General features: G+C 36.3%; 1 protein-coding gene and 1 non-coding gene across 3 annotated transcripts; one reads left to right on the plus strand and one right to left on the minus strand.

Moving 5' to 3' along the window:
* The first annotated feature begins 18,689 nt into the window (after positions 1-18,689).
* Positions 18,690-18,794, plus strand: LOC122044793. Its single transcript, XR_006129795.1, has one exon. It is a non-coding gene; the product is annotated as a small nucleolar RNA snoR99 (small nucleolar RNA).
* Positions 18,795-19,161: 367 nt separating this feature from the next.
* On the minus strand, positions 19,162-23,980 carry LOC122041414 (TOM1-like protein 6). Of its 2 annotated transcripts, none has more exons than XM_042601089.1 (9): positions 23,696-23,980; positions 22,870-22,948; positions 22,475-22,573; positions 21,799-21,912; positions 20,895-21,064; positions 20,737-20,818; positions 20,478-20,563; positions 20,110-20,322; positions 19,162-20,040 (listed from the first exon to the last, which is right to left on the minus strand). In XM_042601089.1, the coding sequence occupies exons 1-9, from the start codon at positions 23,842-23,844 to the stop codon at positions 19,311-19,313; spliced, it is 1,722 nt and encodes a 573-aa protein (XP_042457023.1). In that variant the 5' UTR covers positions 23,845-23,980; the 3' UTR covers positions 19,162-19,310. The 2 variants fall into 2 exon arrangements, with proteins under 2 accessions (XP_042457023.1, XP_042457024.1); XM_042601090.1 differs by having other exon boundaries at positions 22,870-22,944; positions 23,696-23,820.
* Between the last annotated feature and the right edge of the window lie 387 nt (positions 23,981-24,367).

Raw genomic sequence — 24,367 nt, forward strand, 5'->3', positions numbered from 1 at the left:
CTTCAAATGGTTTGTTCCTTTCCATCTTGGTCGTGAGCTACTGTTTATAATTTATAAGGTACTGATAACATGATCCTCTGTGTGTGACACCACACACCATGTTATCTACAATATAAATTAATTGAACAACTACATTTATCACAAATATAGACATTTGACCAATGTGATTCTTATTTCTAGATAAATGTTTATACCAAAAGCTAGGCTTTTAGTATACACTCTAACATCTGGATCCAAGAAAGAATCCAAGAAAAAGGGAAAGAAACGTTCTTCTCCTATGAAGAAGATTAAGCCTAATAATAAGCCAAGGCCTGTTGGTGCAGTGGGGTCGGCAAGAGGGAAGGAGTGAATTACCTACAAATAAAGAATACCCTCCTCAAGACTTTTCAACTCAAATAAATAATAGCAACAATAAAAGATAAATTAGCAGTAATAAAAGAGAGATAGGAAATTTAACTTGGTTACAACCCAAGGGGTTGTTAATCCAAGGCAATTGAACAACTCTACTAGAATGTCTCCTTCACTATAGGCGGAGAAGCCTTTTTTACACACTAAAAATGCTTAGAAGTTGCTAGGAACTTAATACAGAGTTGAATGAATAATTTCCTAGCTCCAGGGGCCTTTATATAGCTCCTGGAAACTCTATCTTGAGTCTTGAGGGTGCCTCCAAAGGGGTTGAGAGCGCCACCAAGGGGTTTGACCGGATAAAACTCTATCCGATTACAAAAGACCACTTTGGCCAGGTTGAAGGCGCCTCCAATGGCCTTGAAGGCGCTCTGGACAAGGTTGAGGGCCTTCAAGCCAATGAAGGCGCCTTCAGCACTTCGTTGAAGGCGCCTGCAACTATTTTTTACAGCTCCTTTTTACTTGTTTTCTTCTTTCGAGGCTCTGAATGCATGGGTGATTGCGGCCAACCGAAATAGGGCTCACTCGAACCCAATTTCTGGCCTTCTCCTCGAGCAGACTTCCGACACAGCTTCTCGTCCCTCGAACGCTGCGCACGTTCTTCTCGTTCACCGGTGTACTCTTCCGTAGCTCTTTCGTCCTTCAGACGCACCGAGCCCGTCGGCTCCCTTCTCGTGTCGTCCTTCTCGCTAGCTGTGTCTTCTGCTCGACTTCCTGCGCTCCTAAGCTCCTGCACACTTAGACACAAGGATCAAATAATAAACACGACCTAACCTAACTTGGTTGATCACATCAAAACAACCACGGGGTCCACCAATCTCCCCCTTTTTGATGTGCATCAACTCAAGTTCAAGTTAGGGAAAAAATAGAAAAGCAATAATTTATAGAAATTACTAAACTAACAGTTTAAGCATAAAGATTGCAATAATAGAATTTACAACACTAAGAAAAAGAAATTTTTAATTTTTAACTGTCCCTAAACTTGTTCATATCTCTCCCCTTTTGATCACAACAAAAAAATGGGGTCATAATATTCAAGTAGAAGTTTTCTAAGGAAAAGTTCAAATTTTAAAAGAAATCATTTTCAAAATAATTTCTAAGTAGAAGAATTTTTTTTTAACTTAGTCAATTTTTAAACAATTTTGATAATTTCTTTTGAAAATTTTCTAAGTGAAACTTAGGTAAGATAATTTTATGAAAAAAATTAAACAAAAATTTCTAATTTCAGAAGAAATTTTAACTTAGAAAAAATATTATTTGAGAATTTTTCTAAGTAAAAATTTTATGCATGAAACATTTTTCTAAGTATAAAAAATTGTTTATTAAAAATGTTTGAAAAACTTTTTAAAGGATTATCTAATTCTAATTTTAATGCTTTACCAGAAAGTTAATTAAACATTTTATTTCAATATTTTGGCTTCCAGGTCGTGGCGAGGCACTAAGCCTTCTTGGTTATTGGAGCAACAACCACTTCCTTAGACAAAGCCTCATAAAGAAATTTTAACGTTTAATTTTCTCGCTGAAAGCTTTAACTCAAAAAAAAATTAGTTTAGAAAAGATTTTGGAATCCAATAAAGGTTCCTTCCTACTGGATTAATCAAGAACTTAGGGGGTACATAACTTTTGGGAACTTTCCTAAGTTGTCCCTGATGTTTTCTAATGTACCAGTTTAATTTTCCATATAACTTGAGTTTTGATTTTGGAAATTTATTTAAGCATACATAATCATTTTTCAATTTCTCATTTTCTAATTTTAAATTATCGTGCATTTCTAGTGGGCATGCTTTTGCTAAGTTTAACTTCAACTCATTATTCTCCTTTTCTAATTTAACTAAGTCTTTAGTGAGAACTTTTATGAATTGAAAGGACTGCTTGGGAGTCAGATTACGTACCTCACTTACCTCTATTTCTGATGCTCCCCTTTCATCGTAGCTTTCTTCTTCTGATGATCCTTCCCCTTCATCTATGCTCATCTTCGAGCTGGTTTCTTCGAAAAGATGGTTGGCCATCAGTGCTAATCCCGAGAATACTTCGACTTCTAATTCCAAGGATAACGATTCATCCCATGTATCCTTCAGACTCTTGCGCTTCGAGGGCGTCAACCTTTGAGACTTCTCCTTGTTCCTTTTCTTTAGTTTTGGGCAGTCATCCTTAATGTGCCCTTCTTCGTTGCAGTTGTAGCATCGGATCGTCCTTTTGTTGCGTTGGTGTTTCCTCGACTGCGATCTAAATTTAATAAATTTATTTAACTTCCTTACCAATAGCGCTGCTTCAGTTTCATCGATCGACGCTTCAGAGTTGGGATCATCCTTTTCGGCTTGTAGGGAAATATTGAGATTTGGCTTCTCTCCTTGTTTAGGCTCTGCAATTCGAGACTTGTGAAGTTTGAATGTAGAAAACAGATTTTCTAAAGTACTTACCTCAAAGTCCTTAGAGATGTAGTATGCATCTACTAAGGACGCCCATTCTGGAGACCTTGGGAAGGCGTTGAGTGCGTACCAGATCGAGTCTCGGTTTGTTACCGATTCTCCGAGGTTATTTAGTTGCATTATCAGCTTCGTAATTCTCACTTGAAGTTGTGCTACCTTTTCACCGTTGTTCATCCGGAGATTAGTCGGCTGAGTCCGGAGGATGTCTCGTTTTGCTAACTTCGCTTCTGAAGTGCCTTCGTGGAGCTCCAGGAAATTTTCCCAGAGGTCTTTGGTGGAGTCATAGCTTCCGATCTGACTTACCTCTTGGGGCGGCAGAATGCTGAGCAGGTGAAATTCTGCCTTTCCATTGGCCATGAAATCGGCTTACTCCTTTTTCGTCCACTGATACTCTTCTTTGTCTTTTGGAGCTGTAAAACCAAATTTCATAGTTAGAAGAATGTCAAAATCCATTTTAAAGAATACCTCCATTCTTCGTCTCCATGTAGCGAAGTCTCCGTCGAACTTCGGGGGATGAATGCTTGTTCCGGCCATCATCTTGATCTTGATGCTTCAGTTGGCGGTCAGTCCTTCTGAGGCTGTCTGGCTCTGATACCACTTGTTGGTGCAGCGGGCCCGACAAGAGGGGAGGGGTGAATGTCCTGCAAATAAAGAATATCCTCCTCAAGACTTTTCAACTCAAATAAATAATAGCAACAATAAAAGATAAAATAGAAGTAATAAAAGAGAGACAGGAAATTTAACTTGGTTACAACCCAAGGGGTTATTAATCCAAGGCAGTCGAACAACTCTACTAGAATGTCTTCTTCACTGTAGGTGGAGAAGCCATTTTTTACATACTAAGAATGCTCAGAAGTTGCTAGGGACTTAATACAGAGTTGAATGAATAATTTCCTAGCTCCAGGGGCTTTTATATAGCTCCTGGAAACTCTATCTCGAGTCTTGAGGGCGCCTCCAAGGGATTTGACCAGATAAAACTCTATCCGATTACAAATGACCACTTTGGCCAGGTCAAAGGCGCCTTCAATGGCCTTGAAGGCACCTTGGGCAAGGTTGAGGGCGTCTTCAAGCCAATGAAGGCGCCTCCAAGCCTGCAGGCAGCACAAGCGCCTTCAGCACTTCGTTGAAGGCGCCTCCAGCTAGTTTTTGCAGCTCCTTTTGACTTGTTTTCTTCTTCTGAGGCTCCGAATGCATGGGTGATTGCGGCCAACCGAAATAGGGCTCACCCGAATCTAATTTCCGGCCTTCTCCTCGACCAGGCTTCCGACCCGTCTTCTCGTCCCTCGAACGCCGCACACGTTCTTCTCATCCACCGGTGTACTCTTCCGCAGCTCTTTCGTCCTTCGGACGCACCGAGCCCATCGGCTCCCTTCTCGTGCCGTCCTTCTCGCTAGTTGCGTCTTCCGCTCGACTTCCTGCGCTCCTAAGCTCCTGCACACTTAGACACAGGGATCAAATAACAAACAGGATCTAACCTAATTTGGTTGATCACATCATAACAACCAAGGGGTCCAACAAGGCCCATAAAGCCTAATCAGTCAGAACATGTTTGTTTCCACTGCAATAAGCTTGGACATTGGAAGTGCAATTGTAAGGAGTATCTTGCTCAGAAGCGTTCTGGCAAAGGTAATGCTCTATATAAAAGTTAATGTCTCTATTAACTCTACTTCTTGGGTATTAGATACTGGCTGTGGTTCTCATCTTTGCAATGATTTGCAAATGATGACAAAAAGTAAAAGACTTAGAGAGGGTGAGATCTTCTTGAGACTTGGGAATGGAGCAAGAGTTGCTGTGAAAGTTATAGGAGACATTACTTTGATCTTGAGCAATGATTTTAAGTTGTATTTAAGAGATGTTTTATTTGTTCCAGACTTAGTTAAAAATATTGTTTCTATTTGTATGCTTGATAGATGTGGTTATTCTTGTCTTTTTGCAAAAGGTATTTGCAATATTTACAAGGGTGAATGTTTAATTAAGACTGGTGAATTAAAAAATGATCTCTATAACTTAAAATTGAAAGATATTCCAGTAAACAATATACAAGCGCAATTAACAACAAAGAAAAGAAAAGAAGATAGTACAAATCAAGCACACATATGGCATGCTAGACTAGGTCACATTTCTCAAAGAAGGATGACTAAGTTAGTAAGTGAAAGATTGTTTGATTCGTCAGACATAAATTCCCTACCAACTTATGAATCATGTTTGAAAGGAAAAATGACTAAGGCACCTTTTAAAGGTCAAGTGGAATGTGCGCATGTTATGTTGGATTTAATCCATATTGACATGTGTGGTCCATTAAGTGTTAGCATGAAACATGACCATTACTACTTCATTACTTTTACTGATAGATATTCATGGTATGGGTATATATATTTGATGAAATATAAGTCTGAATCTTTTGAAAAGTTTAAAGAGTTCAAAAATGAAGTAGAAAAACAACTAGGAAAAAGTATTAAGAAGCTTCGATCAGATCGAGGTGGAGAATACTTGAGTACAGAGTTTAAGGACTATCTAAAAGAGAATAGGATTCTCTCACGGTGGACTCCTCCTGCAACACCGCAGCTTAATGGTGTAGTAGAACGTCGTAATCAAATGTTGATGGACATGGTTTGATCTATGATAGGATTCACTAATTTACTGCCATCGTTTTGGGGCTATGGCTCGAAACTGCGACAATGTTGTTGAATAAAGTCCATACAAAAGCAGTAGAAAATACACCATATGAAATATGGATGGGAAAACCCCCCAAGTATTCATACTTGAAAATATGGGGATGTCCTGCTTATGTGAAGCAGGTAGTGGGAGACAAACTGGATAGTAGATCCACTTTGTGTTATTTTGTGGGATATCCAAAGAACTCCGTTAGATATTATTTCTATAATTTCAAGAAAACAGAAGTATTTGTTTCAAAAAATGCCACCTTCTTAGAAAAGGAGTTTCTATTAGATAGAAAAGACAGGATGATAGAACTCGAAGAGGTTCGAGACAATTCCACAACTAATATAATAGAGCTCATACCCCAACAGCCAGTAGAACAAGTACACACTTTAAGGAGATCAAATAGGGTCTCAAGACTACCTGTGAGGTATGGTCTACTCCTTAAAGGAAATCAGGATGATTTTAATCATGGATGTGATCCAAGATCCTTTAAGGAAGAGATATCTGATATCGACTCGATGCAATGGCTCGAAGCCATGAAATCTGAAATAGACTCCATGTACTAAAACCAAGTTTGGTCAATAGTGGATCCACCTGAAGGAATCATTCTCAAAGGATGCAAATAGATTTACAAGAGGGAACTTAGAGTTAATGGAAAGGTATTGACATTCAAAGCTAGATTGGTGGCAAAAGGATATAATCAAAGACAATGAATTAACTATGATAAAACTTTTTCACTAATCGCAAAGCTTAAGTCCATTCGGATATTGCTTGTCATAGCTGTATGGTATGACTATGATGTTGGTTGATCCTAGGAAGACGTATCGGTTCCACTGTACAAAAATTTTGTACAAGTGTCGAACCTTTCCTAACAACCTATTGTGTTCTTTAGAAATTAAATTTGGAATCGCAAACGAAACTTAACATTATTGATTCCAATTTCAACTTATCTGTTCTTAATGGTTTAGACTTGGATCGGAAACGGAACTTAACATTATTGATCCAAATCCACCCATGTTATAAATTCAATTAAATATCAATTTCAGAAATTGGCTCCCAGCTCAAACATGGCGAGGCACATGACCTTCTTGGGTATGAGAACATCCACCACTGCCTCGACAAAGCCTCCTAACGAAATTCAATATTTAATTTCCTAAAATAACATTAGGTTTAACCAAAAGGAACAATCAAATCACAAGATCGAAAAATAAAATAAAAGAAACACAACTTCGAATATCTAATCCAAAAATCTAGAATCAATGCCTCTTGTGTTTGGAATTCATACAAAGAAAAACTAGCATGATGCGGAAAATAATCACTAGTTATATCTTTCTTTGTATACAACGATCTCTTGATCTTCTACCATATTCCTCTTCTTATCTCGGGCGTCGTATGGATGACGATCTATCGAGACGAGAACCACCTAAGCCCTTCTTCTTCTTCACCAAGGTTCGGCCACCAAAACTCCTCCAAGGATGTAGAGGTTCGGCCACCACCACCAAGCTCCAAGGGATGCTAGAAATAAAATCTCCTTTCTCTCCTTCTTCTCCTAGCTAGAACCGGCCACCAAGGACTCCTCTTGTGTTGATGTCGCCGGCCACCAAGGAGGAAGAGAAAAGGAGAAGAGCAAGGAGTAAGGGTCGACCACCACCAAGGAAGAGAGGAGAGGAAAATAGAATAGAGTAGTTACTCATGAAGGCACCCCTACCCTCTCTTTCATAATCCTTGGTCTTGGCAAATAAGGAAAAATTAAATAAAATCTTCCTTATTTTCTTTGCCATGAAAAAGAAAATTTAATTGATTAAAATCAATTTCCTTTTCTTAAATATTATGGTCAGCCACCTCATTGCTTCAAGCAAGGAAAGTTTTAACACAAAATTAAAACTTCCTAATTTGTTTCCGAAAATTTTTCCCTTCATGGTTGGTTATAAAAGGATTTTATAAATTAAAATTTCTCTATTAAAACATGTGGATGATTTCCAAAAAGAAAAGTTATCTTTAAAATTAAAATCTCTTTACAATCTACAAATAAAGAAAGATATCAAATATTTTCTTAATCTTTTGTAGAAACTTATAAAAGAAAATATTTAATTTTAAACGTTCTTTTTAAATCATGAACATGGTTACAAAAAAGGAAAGTTTTATCAAAATTAAAATCTTCCTTTCAATCTACAAATAAGGAAAGATATCAAATCTTTTCTTAATCTTTTGTAAAAAGCTATAAAAGGAAAGATTTAAATTTTAAACTCTCTTTTAAAACCATGGAATCTACATAAGAAAAATTTTAAAAATAAAATCCTTTTAATTTTATTGTGGTTGGCCACCTAAGTTTGGACTCAAGCTAGAGCCGGCCACCACTTGGTTCATCCAAGGATTAACTTGGCCGACCCCTTGCTTGGGCTCCAAGCAAGGCTTGGCCGACCACCTTAGGATGGGTATAAAGGTGGGTATAGATGGGTATAATACTTTATAAATAAGAGGCTACGATAGGGACCGAGAGGATAAATTGGTTTTGGTCTACCGATGAAATTAAGCTTCCCGTGTTCGCCCCGAACACCCAACTTAATCTCAACAATAATAATTCATACCACTAAAGAATTATTATTGAACTACCGCACCAATCCCAAATTACATTTTGGGCCTTCTTATTATGAGTGTGTTAGTCTCCCTGTGTTTAAGATGTCGGATGTCCACTAATTAATTGAGTTACTGACATCTCATTTTAATTAATGTCTTAGTCCAAGAGTAGTACCACTCAACCTTATCGTCATGTTAGACTAAGTCCACCTGTAGGGTTTACATGACAATCCTTATGAGCTCCTCTTAGGAACATTATCAACCTAGATTACTAGGACACGGTTTCCTTCTATAATCAACAACATACACTATAAGTAATATCATTTCTCAACTTATCGGGCCTATTGATTTATCGAGCTAAATCTCACCTTTTGATAAGTTAAAGAAATGAATACTAAATATATGTGCTTGTTATTATATTAAGATTAAGAGCACATACTTCCATAATAACTAAGGACTTGTTCTTTTATTAAGTCAGTATAAAAAGAACTTACATTAAATGATCCTGCTCAATACACTCAGAGTGTACTAGTGTAATTTTATAATTAAGATAAACTAATACCAAATTACACTACGACTATTCCAATGGTTTGTTCCTATCCATCTTAGTCGTGAGCTACTGTTTATAATTTATAAAGAACCGATAACATGATCTTCTGTGTGTGACACCACACATCATGTTATCTACAATATAAATTAATTGAACAACTACACTTAGCATATAAATGTAGACATTTTTAACCAATGTGATTCTTTATTTCAAAATAAATGTTTACAAAAGCTAGGCTTTTAGTATACATTCCAACATATGAGATATGACAGATGAATGTGAAAACGCCGTTTCTTAATGGTGATGTTAAGGAAGAGATTTACATATCTCAGCCTAAAGGCTTCACATTTGTGGGAAGTGAGCATAAGGTAGGCAAACTTCGGAGATTAATTTATGGTCTCAAACAGGCGTCGAGAAGTTGGAACCTCAGATTTGATGATACAATTAGACAGTTTAATATTATTAAAAATCCTGAGGAACCATGTGTGTACAAGAAGGTTAGTGGGAGTGCAGTGACATTCCTAGTACTGTATGTTGATGACATTCTACTCATTGGAAATGATGTAGGAATGCTTCAGTCAACAAAAGTATGGTTAGCCAGTAGATTCTCCATGAAGGATTTGGGTGAAGCATCTTATGTATTGGAAATATATATCTATAGAGATAGATCAAAGAGGATGCTGGGGCTGACCCAATCTACATATATAGATACCATACTTAGAAGATTCTCAATCGAAGAATCTAATAGAGGATACTTACTAATGTGTCATGGTATAACTTTATCCAAGTCTATGTGCCCTAAGATAGATGAAGAGATAGAGATGATGACATACATTCCCTATGCATTTGCCATTGGTAGTATCATGTATAGTATGATATCTACAAGACCTGATATAGCATACGCTCTGAGTGTCACGAGCCGATATCAGTTAAACCCTAGTCCATTGCACTGGAAAGTTGTGAAAGATATTCTTAAGTACTTACGAAGGACTAAGAATTTGTTCATGACATATGAGATTAGAGAATTAAAATTGGAAGGCTATACTAACTCTAGCTTCCAATCAGATGTGGATGATTGAAATCAACCTCTGGATATGCATTCACATTGAATGGTGGTGCAGTCTCTTGGAAGAGTTCCAAACAAGACACAATTACGGATTCCACCACAGAGGCAGAATACATTGCAGCTTCAGAAGCAGCAAAGGGGGCAGTTTGGATTAGAAATTTCATCCAAGAGCTTGGTGTTATTCCAAATGGAGTTGATCCAGTACCGGTTCACTGTGGCAACACTGGTGCTATTGCATAAGCAAAGGAACCAAGATCTCATCATTGGTCCAAACATATACTGAGAAAATTTCACATCATCCGAGAGATTGTGGGAAGAGGTGACATTACAATTGAGAAAGTTCCCTCTTTAGATAATATTACTGATCCACTTACAAAACCCTTGCCAGGACCATCTTTTGAAAAACATCGCGAACTGATGGGTTTAAAAACTAATGAGTAGTTGGCATTAGGGCAAGTGGGAGTTTGTTAGTGTAGGTGCCCTGCAAAGCCAACTGTTGGCTAGGGCTTTATTACTCTTGTAAATAAACAACCTTTATTTTAATATAATTCAATTCAGTTTGACATTACTTTTTTTTTATACCCATGTGATATGCATAGATAAAGTCCTTGAATATACTAGAGTAAGATGTGGTGGCACATATGATGGTCATCATGAAATACATCAATATTCACTGTATATTCTAAATTTGTTCCTAGTCAATTGGGTCGCCTAATAAACAAGGATAAAAGGTTGCTTGAGCTAGAGGCTAGTATCTATGATGCAGTGTACCATGTTTCATTGGTAAGGACATAGAGATGTTCAAACATACAGATGGGTGATCATATGATTAGTTCATCGAACATCCGTCACACAGACTTTCCAAGTGGTTATCATTTATTAAGTGGATAGGTCTTTGGTTGTGGTTGTACACTAGTAGTCCTTATGACTCGGGACTGTTGGTTGCTACTCGGAAAGCCTAGAGGTTCCACTGTACAAAAATTTTGTACAAAGGTCTGAACCTTTTCCTAGCTACCATGTGTTCTTTTAAATTAAATTTTGGATCGCCTGCGGAACTTAACACGTTTGATCCAAAACTTAATCTATTTGTTCTTTTAGGTTTTGACTTGGATCTCCTGCGGAACTTAACACGTTCGACCCAAGTCACCTTAAGTTATTAATTCCATTAAATATTAATTTCCATAATCGGTTCCCAGTACTGACGTGGCGAGGCACATGGCCTTCTTGGATATGGGAGCAACCACCACCGACTAGACAAAACCTTTTATAGAAAGCTAATATTTAATTTCCTAAAATAACTTTAGGTTAACCGAAAAGAACAATCAAATCACAAGGAAAAGAAAAACAAAAGAACACTATATCGAAAACGAATTCGAAACTCTAGAATCGTATGCCTCTTGTATTTAGTATTATTTCCATAAATAACTAGCATGATGCGGAAAGGAAAAATTACTAGTTATACCTTCTAAAAGACCTCTTGATCTTCTACCGTATTCCTCTTCTAACCTCGGACGTTGTGTGGGCAACGATCTTCCGAGATGAGAACCACCAAGCACCTTCTTCTTCCTTACAAGTTTCGGCCACCACAATTCTCCAAGAGAAGTAGAGGTCCGGCCACCACCACCAAGCTCCAAGGGATGCAAGAAACAAAACCACCTTTCTCTCCTTCTTCTCCTAGCTAGAACCGGCCACCATCAAGAGCTCCAAGAGAGGTTGCCGCCGGCCATAAGAAGAAGAGAAGAGGAAGAAGCTAGGGCCGGCCACCAAGGAGGAAAAGAGAGGAGAAGAATAATAGAGTTGATCACCCTGAAGGCACCTCTACCCCTCTTTTATAATCCTTGGTCTTGGCAAATAAGGAAATTTAATTAAAAACTTCCTTAATTCTTTTGCCATGAAAAAGAAAAATTTATTTAATTAAAAACAATTTTCCTATTCTCAATTTACATGGCCGGCCACCATCAAGCTATAAACAAGGAGAGTTTTAATTAATTAAAACTTCCTAATTTGTCTCCAGAAATTTATAAAAAATTTCTCCAATAATTTTCCCTTCATGGTGGTTAATAAAAAGGAAATTTTATAAATTAAAATTCTTCTTTTAAACATGTGGATAATTTCCAAAAGGAAAGTTATCTCTAAAAATTAAAATCTCTTTTCAATCTACAAATAAGGAAAGATATCAAATCTTTTCTTAATCTTTTGTAGAAACTAATAAAAGAGAATATTTAATTTTTAAAATTATTATCATGGTTAAAAAGGAAAGTTTTTCTTAAAAATAAAATCTCCTTTCAATCTATAAATAAGGAAAGATTTCAAATCTTTTCTTAATCTTTTGTAGAAAGCTTTTAAAAGGAAAGATTTAATTTTTAAACTCTCTTTTAAAACTATGATATCCACATAAGAAATAATTTTAATAAAAAATCCTTTTTAATATGATGTGGCCGGCCACCTAAGCTTGGGCTCCAAGCTATTGGCCAACCACCAACCTTTAGGCTTGGCCGGCCCTAAGCTTGAGCTTCAAGCTTAGCTTGGCCGGCCCCTATTGGTTGGGTAAGAAGGTGGGTATGTGGTGGGTATAAATCTCTATATACAAGAGGCTACGATAGGGACCGAGAGGAGGAATTGATTTTGGTCTCCCGATAAAATTAAGCATCCCGTGCTCGCCCCGAACACACAACTTAATTTTATCAATAATAATTCATTCCACTAGAGAACTATTATTGAACTACCGCACCAATCCCAAATTACATTTTGGGCTCCTTCTTATCATGAGTGTGTTAGTCTCCCTGTGTTTAAGATATCGAATGTCCACTAATTAAGTGAGTTACTGACAACTCATTTAATTAATATCTTAGTCCAAGAGTAGTACCACTCAACCTTATCATCATGTCGGACTAGGTCCACCTGCAGGGTTTAACATGACAATCCTTATGAGCTCCTCTTGAGGACATTATCAACCTAGTATCTCTAGGACACAGTTTCCTTCTATAATCAACAACACATACTATAAGTGATACCATTTCCCAACTTATCGGGCTTATTGATTCATCGAACTAAATCTCACCCATTGATAAATTAAAGAAATAAATATCAAATATATGTGCTTGTTATTATATTAGGATTAAGAGCACACACTTCCATAATAACCGAGGTCTTTGTTTCTTTATAAAATCAGTACAAAAGAAACGACCTCAAATGGTCCTACTCAATACACTCTAAGTGTACTAGTGTAATTATACAGTCAAGATAAACTGATACCTAATTACACTACGACCTTCTAATGGTTTGTTCCTTTCCATTTTGGTCGTGAGCTACTGTTTATAATTTATAAGGTACTGATAACATGATCCTCTGTGTGTGACACCACACACCACGTTATCTACAATATAAATTAATTGAACAACTACATTTATCATAAATGTAGACATTTGACCAATGTGATTCTTATTACTAGATAAATCTTTATACCAAAAGCTAGGCTTTTAGTATACACCCTAACAGGGACAACACTGAGACTCTATATGCTGGGGCTACACATTGACTCATTTACTGACTCTAATAGGGTCACCAGGTGGTGAGATTGGGTGTAGTAACGAAACATATAGGAGTCAGTGTATTGTAGTCGGGGATTCACAAGAACTACTCTACTATTCACAATTACTATTTGTTTTTTTTTACAATTTATAATTACTATTCACAAATATTGTTTACAATTACCGTAAAAACACTAAATTACACACAGAAAAATATTAGTATCAGAGCCTAAATATTTTTAAGGACTTTTTATACCTAAAAAACAACAACTCAAACAAAAATATCCCCTGATAAACAATTCTTGTCCAGAATTAAATATCATCAAAGATTTTCTTTTAAATCTTCAAGAGCAGCTAAAACAACAACAATTACACCTAGAAACATTAACCAAACAAGTAAACCAATAAAATCAATAGATAAATAATATCAGACAAAACTTAGATTTTTTTAAAAAGAATCTTAAGATGCCTTTCTTAAAAGATATTTAAGGAACAAGGAAATAAGTAGTTTTGAACTATGAGACACACTAGTACAACTTAAAGAGATACTTATAGCCAACACAGATCTACTCACAAATAAACTAGATAACTTACAATAAACCCTTAAGGAAGTTAAATATAAATGAGCAAATTGCACTTTGAAAATAATTACTATGAAGAGGTTTTAGAATTTTCCAAACAATTTGCTAAAATATTAGAAACAAACTATTATAAACTTAAAGTCATAGCAACAGGCGACCAAATCCATATCCAACAAAATAACACCATATAAGTCTTACTCACATCACTCCATCATAGACTCACAATAATAAATAAAAAACTACTATAACTATAAGCTCAAATTAAAAATATCCCCAAGACCATAGATTTATATGATAGTATCAACACTATAATAAAATATTTAAGTAAACTCTCCACATGAACTATAACCCTTAGAAAGCAACTATATATATATATATAAAAGCTCAAATTAAAAATATCCCCAAGACCATAGATTTATATGGTAGTATCAACACTATAATAAAATATTTAAGTAAACTCTCCGCATGAACTATAATCCTTAGAAAGCAACTATATATATATATATATATATATCACGCTTAATATCTCAAATAATTTTATATTGATTTTAATTAAATTATTAAATAATTACAATAATTTTAATATTAGCTAACTTTAAATTTATTAGATAATTATAATAAAAAAATATTTTAATATGGGTTTAATTGTTCTATAAGCTAAATTTGTTACCGTATAAAGTAATTTTTGATAAAAATTATTACAATATAGATCAATCTATTATAAATATTTTAAAAATGAAATACTCATTAATAATGATGTGGCAGTCCACATGATAAGGTGTCACGTGTAGTTAAAAAGTCAATATAACAAGTGAGACAGTAGTCAAGATCAAGAACGAGGCTCGAGGTAATGATAAAAATCGATCAAGAGTGGATAATTTATATACCAAGAAGGCCTTCTACCGAGTGGGTTCAGAGTCAGAGTCGTTGTTGGCACTCTGATATCCTTTTTATGTTTGGAGAAATTGTGTCATAATTTGTACATCTGGCTAGCTCGAGAGGCAAACTATCGAGTCACCGCTCGGAATAATGGTTGCATTAATTCGATACGTCATGAAGGCTTATATTAAATGCCCAACGCTACTTCTTTTAAGTATTCATGAGGGGCTTATAGATACATGAGAAAGAGGAACAAGAAAAAGATTCAAATTATTAATCATACATATTTATTATGTTCTCATCAACCATTACATCATTGAATATTTGAAAGAAGATAAAAATTCTCTTGTAATTAATAAATTAATAATTAATTCATTCACTTCTTGTAACAAATACATCCTTACTAACAATTAAGGTAAAAGATTTGAGACAAAGTGTATAAAAGGATAATAATAAAAAAAACAAAGAGATGGATAATTTTCTTCCGTCCTTCTTTGTAAAAACTCTCCTATCTACTCCTCATTATAGTGATAGTTTACTCCTTTGCCAGCGCACCGACGAGTAGGCCTTGAGGGTCTCGAAGCAGTAGTTCGGATCTTTTGTCCTGAAATTTCTCTGTCTCCATGTTCCACTGCCGATCGGACGGTCCAGATTACATCTCAAGGAAACCTTGCACATCACAAGGATACTGTACACATCTTAAAGATATCATGATGCCTTGAGATGTAATCTGGACCGTCCGATCGGTAGTGGGACATGGGGACAGAGAAATTTCGGGACAGAGAATCCGAACTACTCGAAGCAGGATCAGATAATAATAAAAACAAATTTATAATTATTTATTTAAAAAATCATAAATCATTAAACACAAAAAAAGTGAATTCATTTTATTTAATATTAAATTAGGAAAATAATAGATTCACAATAATACATTATTGAGAACGAGTACATTTTTTTTTACTAAAAAAAGGCGTCCTGTCCGTCTCCTAAACTGAAGGATCGTACATTTCACTAGATCACACAAATCTCAGGCGAAAGCGGTGAGAAAGCCACGTCACTAATTTTTCCCAATTTCTCGGAAGCGGTAGATTCGATGTCGTTTCTCGGCCACCAATAAATACCCCCCTTAGCCACAAACATAACGTCACATGCCACTTAATTAATTAATTAATTAATTATTCGATTGATTAATCCTCTGCCAGTGTTAACTCGATGTTGAAGCGAGAGATGATGACCGCCGGCCACCTTCACCGGCGTGCCGAGAATGGGGCGCTGCCGGTGTGCCCCACCCCGCGCCGCCCTTGCACCGTCGCAAAGGAGTTCCTGTTTCACAGGTTTAAAACTTCAGAATTTTTAAGTTTTTATCCTTCGTTTTTTGATGTATAAACACCAGCCCAATTTTTTACTAATCGAATGTTGATTTTACTAAATAAAATTGGCTATATAGATTTTTGCCATTGAGCTAGATTCTTTATTATATTCTCATCTATTAACTAAGTTTTTTTAGAAAAAAAAATTCCTCTTTCTCTATTGTTGCATATATGTATTTATTAAGATATTATTTTAAATGACTAATTACATGTTCATATTATTTTAAACATATTTTTTTAATTTTTTTTTCAATAGGTACAATTTAATTATTTTCTCTAATATTCACATAGTAAATATATTAAATATAAATGAATTAAAGAGGATATACAAGCACTAGTGTCTACAAATCGGTAGACATGTGTCTACACTTTATGAAATATGCTCCCAACATTAGATTCACATCTCTCAAAACGATATCTATTTCGGGCTTACTATAAGAGATAAATCATATAAGAGACCGCCAAGGAACGCGCTTTTGCCACTTGTCTTTTTCCATGGAACTGCCATTGGGAAGCTCGAAATAGGCTAATCACCATATGAATCTCTGATTTGATGTCAATCCATTCACGAATCTTGGTCCACAGTTGTCTAGTGATGGCACATCAGAAGAATATGTGTCCATTGGTTTCTTCTTCTTGCCAACACAATAAGCAAGTTTTGTGGGATTTATAAGACATTCTATCCGTTGTTCGTAACCCTCCATGCACGAGTAGTCAATAGATAAAACGATGCTTGGGAAAGATGCCCGACTTTCATAATGCTACTTCTCAATGCACATCTTAGGGTCTCTCGGTCGAAAGAATGCATAAATGTATGTTGCACCAAGTTTGATTAATGCAAATCATTTTACTGGTGTACTCTTTCGTAACCTAACATAAAGGTTTATAAAATTTCACTTTAAACTACATAATATTATTTATAAACTTTTTTTAAACTTATAAATAAATTCTTACCGAATTAAATATCAAATTTATCAAGAATATTTATTGTACTCGCAGCCCTAACAACACAAGCCATCAAGGGAGCGGAGCCTCGGACGCGAAAGCACAAAAGGTACTCATAAAATTGAAAATTTCAATTTGGCACCTCATTATTTCCACTAATGAAGGATTAGATTTAAACGTGATTTTAATTACGTACTATTTTAATTGTGATTAGGGTGATCCGGTGGGAGAATCCAACGGCACAGGGTGTGCACCTTCTTGCTGCTGTAGATCTCCTCCAAGAAGATTGGAGAATCCATTGATTCATGATGCCCAATTTGTCAAGCAAGGGGAGAGGCTTTCACCATGGATCTTCCCTAATTTGTCCAATTAATTTTTATTATTTATTAATTTTACATTTTAATTAATGTATCATTATGTTGTATTTTTTATGTATATATTTTAATCGGATAATAAAAAGTTTTGACCATTTGTTTATTTAAAATATGCCACATCAGCGTATTAAGGTCAGTGGGCTTTTCTATGGGCCTCTATATCGAAATTAGACCCGGGTTTTGTGTCACGTGATAGACACGTGCTTTACTCTGCATGCTGCTGCTTTAAATACGGAGGCCAACCATCTCCGTCGCGCGAACCCTAGAAATTTTACTGCTGCCCTCTTCGCCGCCTGGCAGGTTCGTCCTCTTCTCTTCTTCCTTCGCAGGTTCGTTCCTTGTGTTTGTTGTTTTGATAATCGCTTTCGAAGGCGTTGCACTCATTGCGGAAGCATTTGGCAACGGATGTGTCGAGGAAAGCCTAAAATGACGATTTTTTTACTAGCACGAGCTAGACATACTGTGTCGCCACTGCAGATTTCTCTGTAGTGATTAAGTTCCTGCTGGTGCACATTACGTTGTGTACAATTTGCTGACGTTCTTATTGCTTAAAGATCATTCTTTTTAATGTTTGCCCTTCTAGATTCAGATTTCTTAGGAAGTGGAAATGGCATTAGAAGCTAATGTACTAGAGTGGATGCTGTCTTCCTCCAGTACCTATATAGTGTATGGTTAATTGATCCAGTGTTCTGATTCACACTGATGCATATTATCCACCATCCATTTTAATAGTCTGTCCCTTCATTCCTTTCACCTCATCAGGGCTGGTTCATGCTTTCAGCATTTTCATAATCTAATTGTTTCACTAGCTGTGTATCATTTTCTCTCTTTTTCCAATCATTCATCGATTCCTTTGAAAACTTCCTTTATTCTCTGTCAATTTGCAATGGATATCTAATGGAAGGTATAATTTAACATTATTTGTTGGCTCAATTAGATTAGTATAATAACTATTTGATAGTTACTAACATCTTGTTGGTAGGGATACTTCCATCTAAATCAACAAGTTACCTTTTGTTTTTTAATTCTAGGGGCCAGTGATTGGAGTATTAGCTTTGTACTCGGTTGCAACTTGCTTATTTTTATGGTTGAGGAGCTTAGCAACAAATTTATGTTGCTCAGATACTTCTATCCAATTCAACAAGTTATCTTTTTTCATAGGACTAGTGATTGGAATATTAACTATGTTTACTCAGCCACTTCGCAGCCTATTTTGTGATTAAGGCTCTTGGTAACATTTTCTTGTCCTTGTTTTGTTGATTATATATTAGGGTTTGAGTAATTGGTATGGGACTGACGTCTGCCCCATTGATCATCCATATGTACTCTGGGATGAGTCCGTCCCTACATTCAATGATCATCTGTTTCACTTTGTCAGCTAAATTTATTTCCTTTTTCTTTAGCTGATCATTAAAGATGCAACATTTATTTGAATAATACATTATAATATTTTAAATTGTGTAGTAAAAGATTTTGGAAAAGTTGTTGTTAGTCAATAATCATTAGTGTGTGCTAGAGGTTCAATGTGATGTGTGAGTTTCCTTCTCACATTGTGCTAGAAGTTCATACATTTGATACATAATTCAACTAGCAAATGGTATGAAAAAAAAATTAGTCTGCAAGTTTTGCAAGAAAGAGCTCTGTCCCATCTCTTGATCGCAAGTAGGATCTTGGCTCGGCCGCTTGATCTGGCTCGGCCGCTTGATCTCGTTCAGCCGAGATTAAGTCTTGCCTGATGGGTAGAGTTCTTTTCCAGAAAAATTATGCCATTCAGCAAAACATGGCTCACGAAGCTAACATACAAATTCAATCTCATCACCATCCATTTAACACTACATAAATAAAATGTTGGCATTCAAGAAGTGAGATCAAACTAACTGTATATGAAACCACAAAAAATCATGGAAAATATATTTAGTCTAGAAAATAATGAAAAGGCAAAGCTATTTCTTTCCACTGATCATTGGTTGTTGCGATCTGACACTTGTTTTTGTTCCACCAGTGAAGCTTCTCAAATCTATCAAATCCTCAAACAATCTGTTAGGAAGAACATATGATGGCGAGCTGTTCGTGTTCGTGGGTGTTTCTTTGACAAAAACACCGGCAGCGGCTGTTGAACCATTTGCTCTAGACCCAAAGGAGTTCTGCTGCTCCAGAGGCCTAGAAGAATAAGCAGACATATTAACGGCACGAGGAGAGCTAGCATGTGCTGCAGTCCATGATGAGGAATACTGAGGCATCTGAGGCTGCATTGTTGGTGCAGGAAGTGCCTGCTGGGCCCAGGGTGTGATATAACTGTTATAGGGAGAATGTCCTTGGTTAGCGGTCGGAGCGTAGGAAGAGTTGTATGAGTAGCCCGGTTCAGTTGAAGTTGCAGGAGTTCCGTTTTGTTCCCTCGAAGCTGATGGAGGTGTTGCTGGTCTGCCAGGTGAAGAAGGGAGGGTTGACAAAGTGATGCTCAGGAGGTCAATCATGTCTTGCTCTTCCTTTTGGGCCTTAACAGGAGGCGGTGGATCGAGTGGGTAGTCGATTGGAACTAATGCATTGCTCATAGTAGATGATGAAGTGCTCGATTCAGTTGCAGTGGTTATATCTCTCCTATTGGATGTGAGAGAGTCCGAACTGTTGACTGATGCACTGCTCCCTGAAGTAAGTGGCTTAAGTTTCGAGTTCCTGCATTAGCAAATCACAGAGAATGACCATAAAACACAGAGAATCAAGTGTAACTGTACAATCCTAGACCTGTGAGCTAATTGATCGAAGTCATCCTCAAATTCGTCATCTTCAATTGGATTGCTTATGACCAAGGGAGGCTCGATAGGCTTCTTAGACTGTGTAAGTGGTTTCGATGCTTCAGGAGGCAGTGGGGTTCCAGCAGCTATGGCATCGTGTCTTGCAAGCAAACTTTGCAACTCATCATTCAGTTCCAGACCTTCCCCTAGCAGCTTTTCGTCCCTGCATTTGTAAAGATGCAATTCTCAGTTCAAACTGAAAAATTCAAAAACCTACACCATTTGCCATCACCAAATTGGCTTGTGAATATTATTTAGAGGATTACTAGAACCAACTGTGCTCTACTTGTTCATAGAACCATGGAGAAAACTACTTACCCGGTAGATCCGATCAATTCCATGAGCTTTTTTTGGTTAGAGCGGCACTGACTCACTAGCTCAACAATCAATTCATCTTTCACAGCCTGCTACATGCAATTTTAGATATTAGAAGAGGATTTAAGATTCAATTCATCTTTCACAGCCTGCAACATGCAATTTTAGATATTAAAGCAAGAAGAGGATTTAAAATTCTCCCATTATAAGAACAGCAAGTGATGTTCGAATGGAGAACATTAAGGAAAAAACTGACACCCACCCCACGATCATTTGGGTTAACAGCCTGTAACATTTCCCGTAATAACTCTAGTGCATCCCGGATGCGTCTGAAGTCCGAGAAACTAAAGAGAAGACAATACGAAACAAGAGAATCAGCATCATCAGAAGTTGCCCTGAAATATTTGTGGCCAAACACACCTTAGGTTTCCCATGTCAGATGTCATTGCTGCATCAAACCCCACGGAAGCGACGCTTGGCACTCCGTAGCCTGATTGGGGAAATGCCGATGTTAATTCAGATTGTGCGATAGGAGGAGTGAATATCGGCGGAGCATCTGCTGTTCTCTGTGGGAAAGCTATTCCAGATCTCTGCAACATAGTCATCATACCAATATTCTCGTCACTTTGTAAAGTTACTAATGGTGGTCCGTGACAGGATACAGAATAAAAATAAACAAGGTAGAGGAATCTTGCCAAGAACATGAAGTAAACTAAGATAACAGGATGACAATCACAATAGCTACGTGTGGTAAAAATGACTAGAAGAGCTTCAACATCAAGCAATGCTTTATCTTGACTATTTAAGGTCCCTTAAACTCTCTGCAAAATGTATCATTGGTAATTTTGAAATTAACTAACTTACTTTTCACCGATATATGTTTTCTTTATTCTCCTTCTACCTCTTATATTCCTCTAATAGAAGAAGATCTTCCACTAATAAAGCATATCACAAGCTATGCTTATCTAAACTATTTACAACAAAAACAAAAAAACTATTTAGGACAGCTGCATGATCCTTAACTCTTCAAAATATATCACTGGTAATAATGAAATTATCTAAATTATGTTCCTGCGAATATTTTCTCCGTTCTCCTATATAAACATAAACCATATCATCTGTGGAATACATCCTCATATCACAGCGTATCAATTGGCATATAATTGTATCATGTAAACATAAACGAGAAGGAAAAAAAAAATCAAGTTGTCAATGTTTGCATTCAGCGAAAGCAAACAGATATTACAAAGAACGAGGATTGAGATCTAAGGAACAAAACTAATTTTTCTACAACCTTAGCATTACAAGTAGTTATGACTCGTACCTTCAATTCAATGTATGCCAAATAATACTGAGGATACTTGCCACCAGGCCCACCAAATGCTTCTTGCCAAGAGTCCAGAAGTACCAAAATTTTATCCCTTACTTGCATGTCTGTCTGAGTAGCATCCAAGGTATCAAGTGCAGTTAAAATGATTCAAGTATGATGTGAAATAGATAACTAACAGACATACAAGATTATCCAAATCTTTTGAAAAGTATACCGACATGATTTAACTATGCCAAGAATAAGTAAGAGATATACACTAAATTATTTCAAAACTACAAGTGGGACAATGAAAGTTCTCATTCTGAAAATGAGTTGGAGAAAATTATCTAAAATAAACATTTTTTCTTTTAAAAGTTATTTCAACAATCAGTTTATTTGTCTTAAAATATATTAGGAATAGGATTTCTTATAACTAGCATAAGCTTATTTTCTACAAATATAAGTAGAAAAAACATTTTGACCTGAAAGAGCCTTCGAGTTTGTTCCTTTGTACATATGAAACCCCACACAAATCCAAAATCTTTTTACAAGTTCTCTATTCTAGTAAATATCTAGGTATTTCTAAATTATGAGGTGTACATTCAAGGTACAAACTATGAACCTTTGATTGGCCATACGACAGTGTCCAAATATGAAGATGTAATTAAATCAAAGAGTAAGATATACTAACCTTTTTCTTAACAATTTTGATCATTTCTTCAAGAATTTTCCGTTCGGCAACTTGAAAATGTACATATTCGCCACAATTTTTTACCATTGTTTCCAATAGCTGCAAAGGTGGAAAAGATTGCTAATGATAATACTTCTCAGCAATATGAACAGACCATGGAGCATTAGACATTGTTGCCATATCGTTTAAGTTTTTTATTGTAGGATTACTTACAGCCAAGTTCGATAGAGTCGCATAGATAACCAAACTTTAGATATGAGGAAATTCCAGATTAAATTCCAAAATTGTATACATTGCTAAAGGGAGTGGCAATGTCATGCACAAAAATCATAGAAATACGATGGCAAATAGGACTTTTGCACATTTTCATTAGTCCTAGAGAACTTAGCACCTACCGTCAAAGCTAGAAACTGAACCTTTGGATTCTTGTTCTGTAAGCGCTTTTTAATTGCTTTAAGCACTTCTTTGGCCTGCCTGATTCAGGGAGGAAAAAAAAACATGAGTTTCAGAAATATTTACAAATATATACGGAGAGAATAAATATCAAGTAAGTTTGTGGCCCTTTAACTGTGCTGTATCAATAGAAGAATGTGGAAAACATCAATTATGATACTTATGTTTTCGAATAAGCCAATTCATCTGGAACCCTTTTCAATCTCTCTCAGTTGGTTGCATAAGCTATGGATATTAACAAACCATGCCCCACTTTGCCTAAATTTTCAGTCTACCCCTTTTCTTGAAGATCATTAGTCTTTGGACAAAACATCCACTTGTCTATAATAGTGAGAAACATCAAGACAGTTTTATCATTGAGTGTTTATCCAAAGCTATATATGTAATCTTAGTGATGGAACCTAAAATTCATAGGGAAGCATCAAACAATAGCTCTTGTGCATAACTAGTCCCTTGCTCGTGAAGACATTACAACGATTAGGTCATGAAAACAAGCCCAAATAACCTTCCTCGTGCCATCAAATTGCAGCAGAGCCAGACTATTCCTAGCCACCATCCAGAAACTCATAATTATTTCTTCGCATGTCAACCGTAACACCTCCCAAAATCATTTTTTTCAAGCTAAAAATCAAGAGGAAAAAAAAAATCAAAGAAATAAATCGCCAGGGCTTAAACCTTCTTGAAGCAAAAGAAATAGCGATTGGAAGAGGGATTTATTGTCGCAGATAAAAGAAAAAGATGAGTTTGCTCGCTTCAATGAGCGCTCACCACTGATCGTTGTTGACGGTGTCGCAGATGTCCATATTCATGGTCCAATCAGGGCCGATCAAGAGGCGACTGGTGGCCTTCTCGACTCGGACTGCAGGCTTCTCGGCCCGGACGGTCGCCGCCGCCGGTGAAGACGAGGAGGACATCATTTCAGCCCGCAAATTACCCGGCGAATCGCGCAACACGAGGAGCAGAAGTCTGGTAGAAGATTCGGAACGGAGGAAGCCGAAGAATAAGAGGAAATATTCGACCAAAAAAGGAGACTGAGGACACGGAAGGATGAAGATAGAAAAATCAAAAGTAACTTCATTTTAGCCCCTGCAGTTCGTAATATTGCATTTCGTCGCAGAAACAAAATATTTTCTGGACCGTCAACAATAATAGAAAAGGATAAAATTTTGATTTTATGTAAATAAAGTAATCATTTTTTTATTATTAGATTTTATTCGATTAATTTTTAAAATAAAATATCTTACTTTTAATTTTATCGGATACATATTGTTACATTTTTAATAGGCCGCAAAAAAGTGTGTTCGAAATGATAGGCGTGAGATTCATAGAGAAAAAATATATTATTTCTTTTAATTTTAGATGAGAAAATATTTTTGTTGTGAAAATGACCAAATCTTTAATTATCAGTTGAAAAATGTTTTATCGATAGTAATTATGTTA

This window comes from Zingiber officinale, chromosome 2A, assembly GCF_018446385.1.
Source record: "Zingiber officinale cultivar Zhangliang chromosome 2A, Zo_v1.1, whole genome shotgun sequence".
Classification (NCBI taxonomy): Eukaryota; Viridiplantae; Streptophyta; class Magnoliopsida; order Zingiberales; family Zingiberaceae; genus Zingiber; species Zingiber officinale.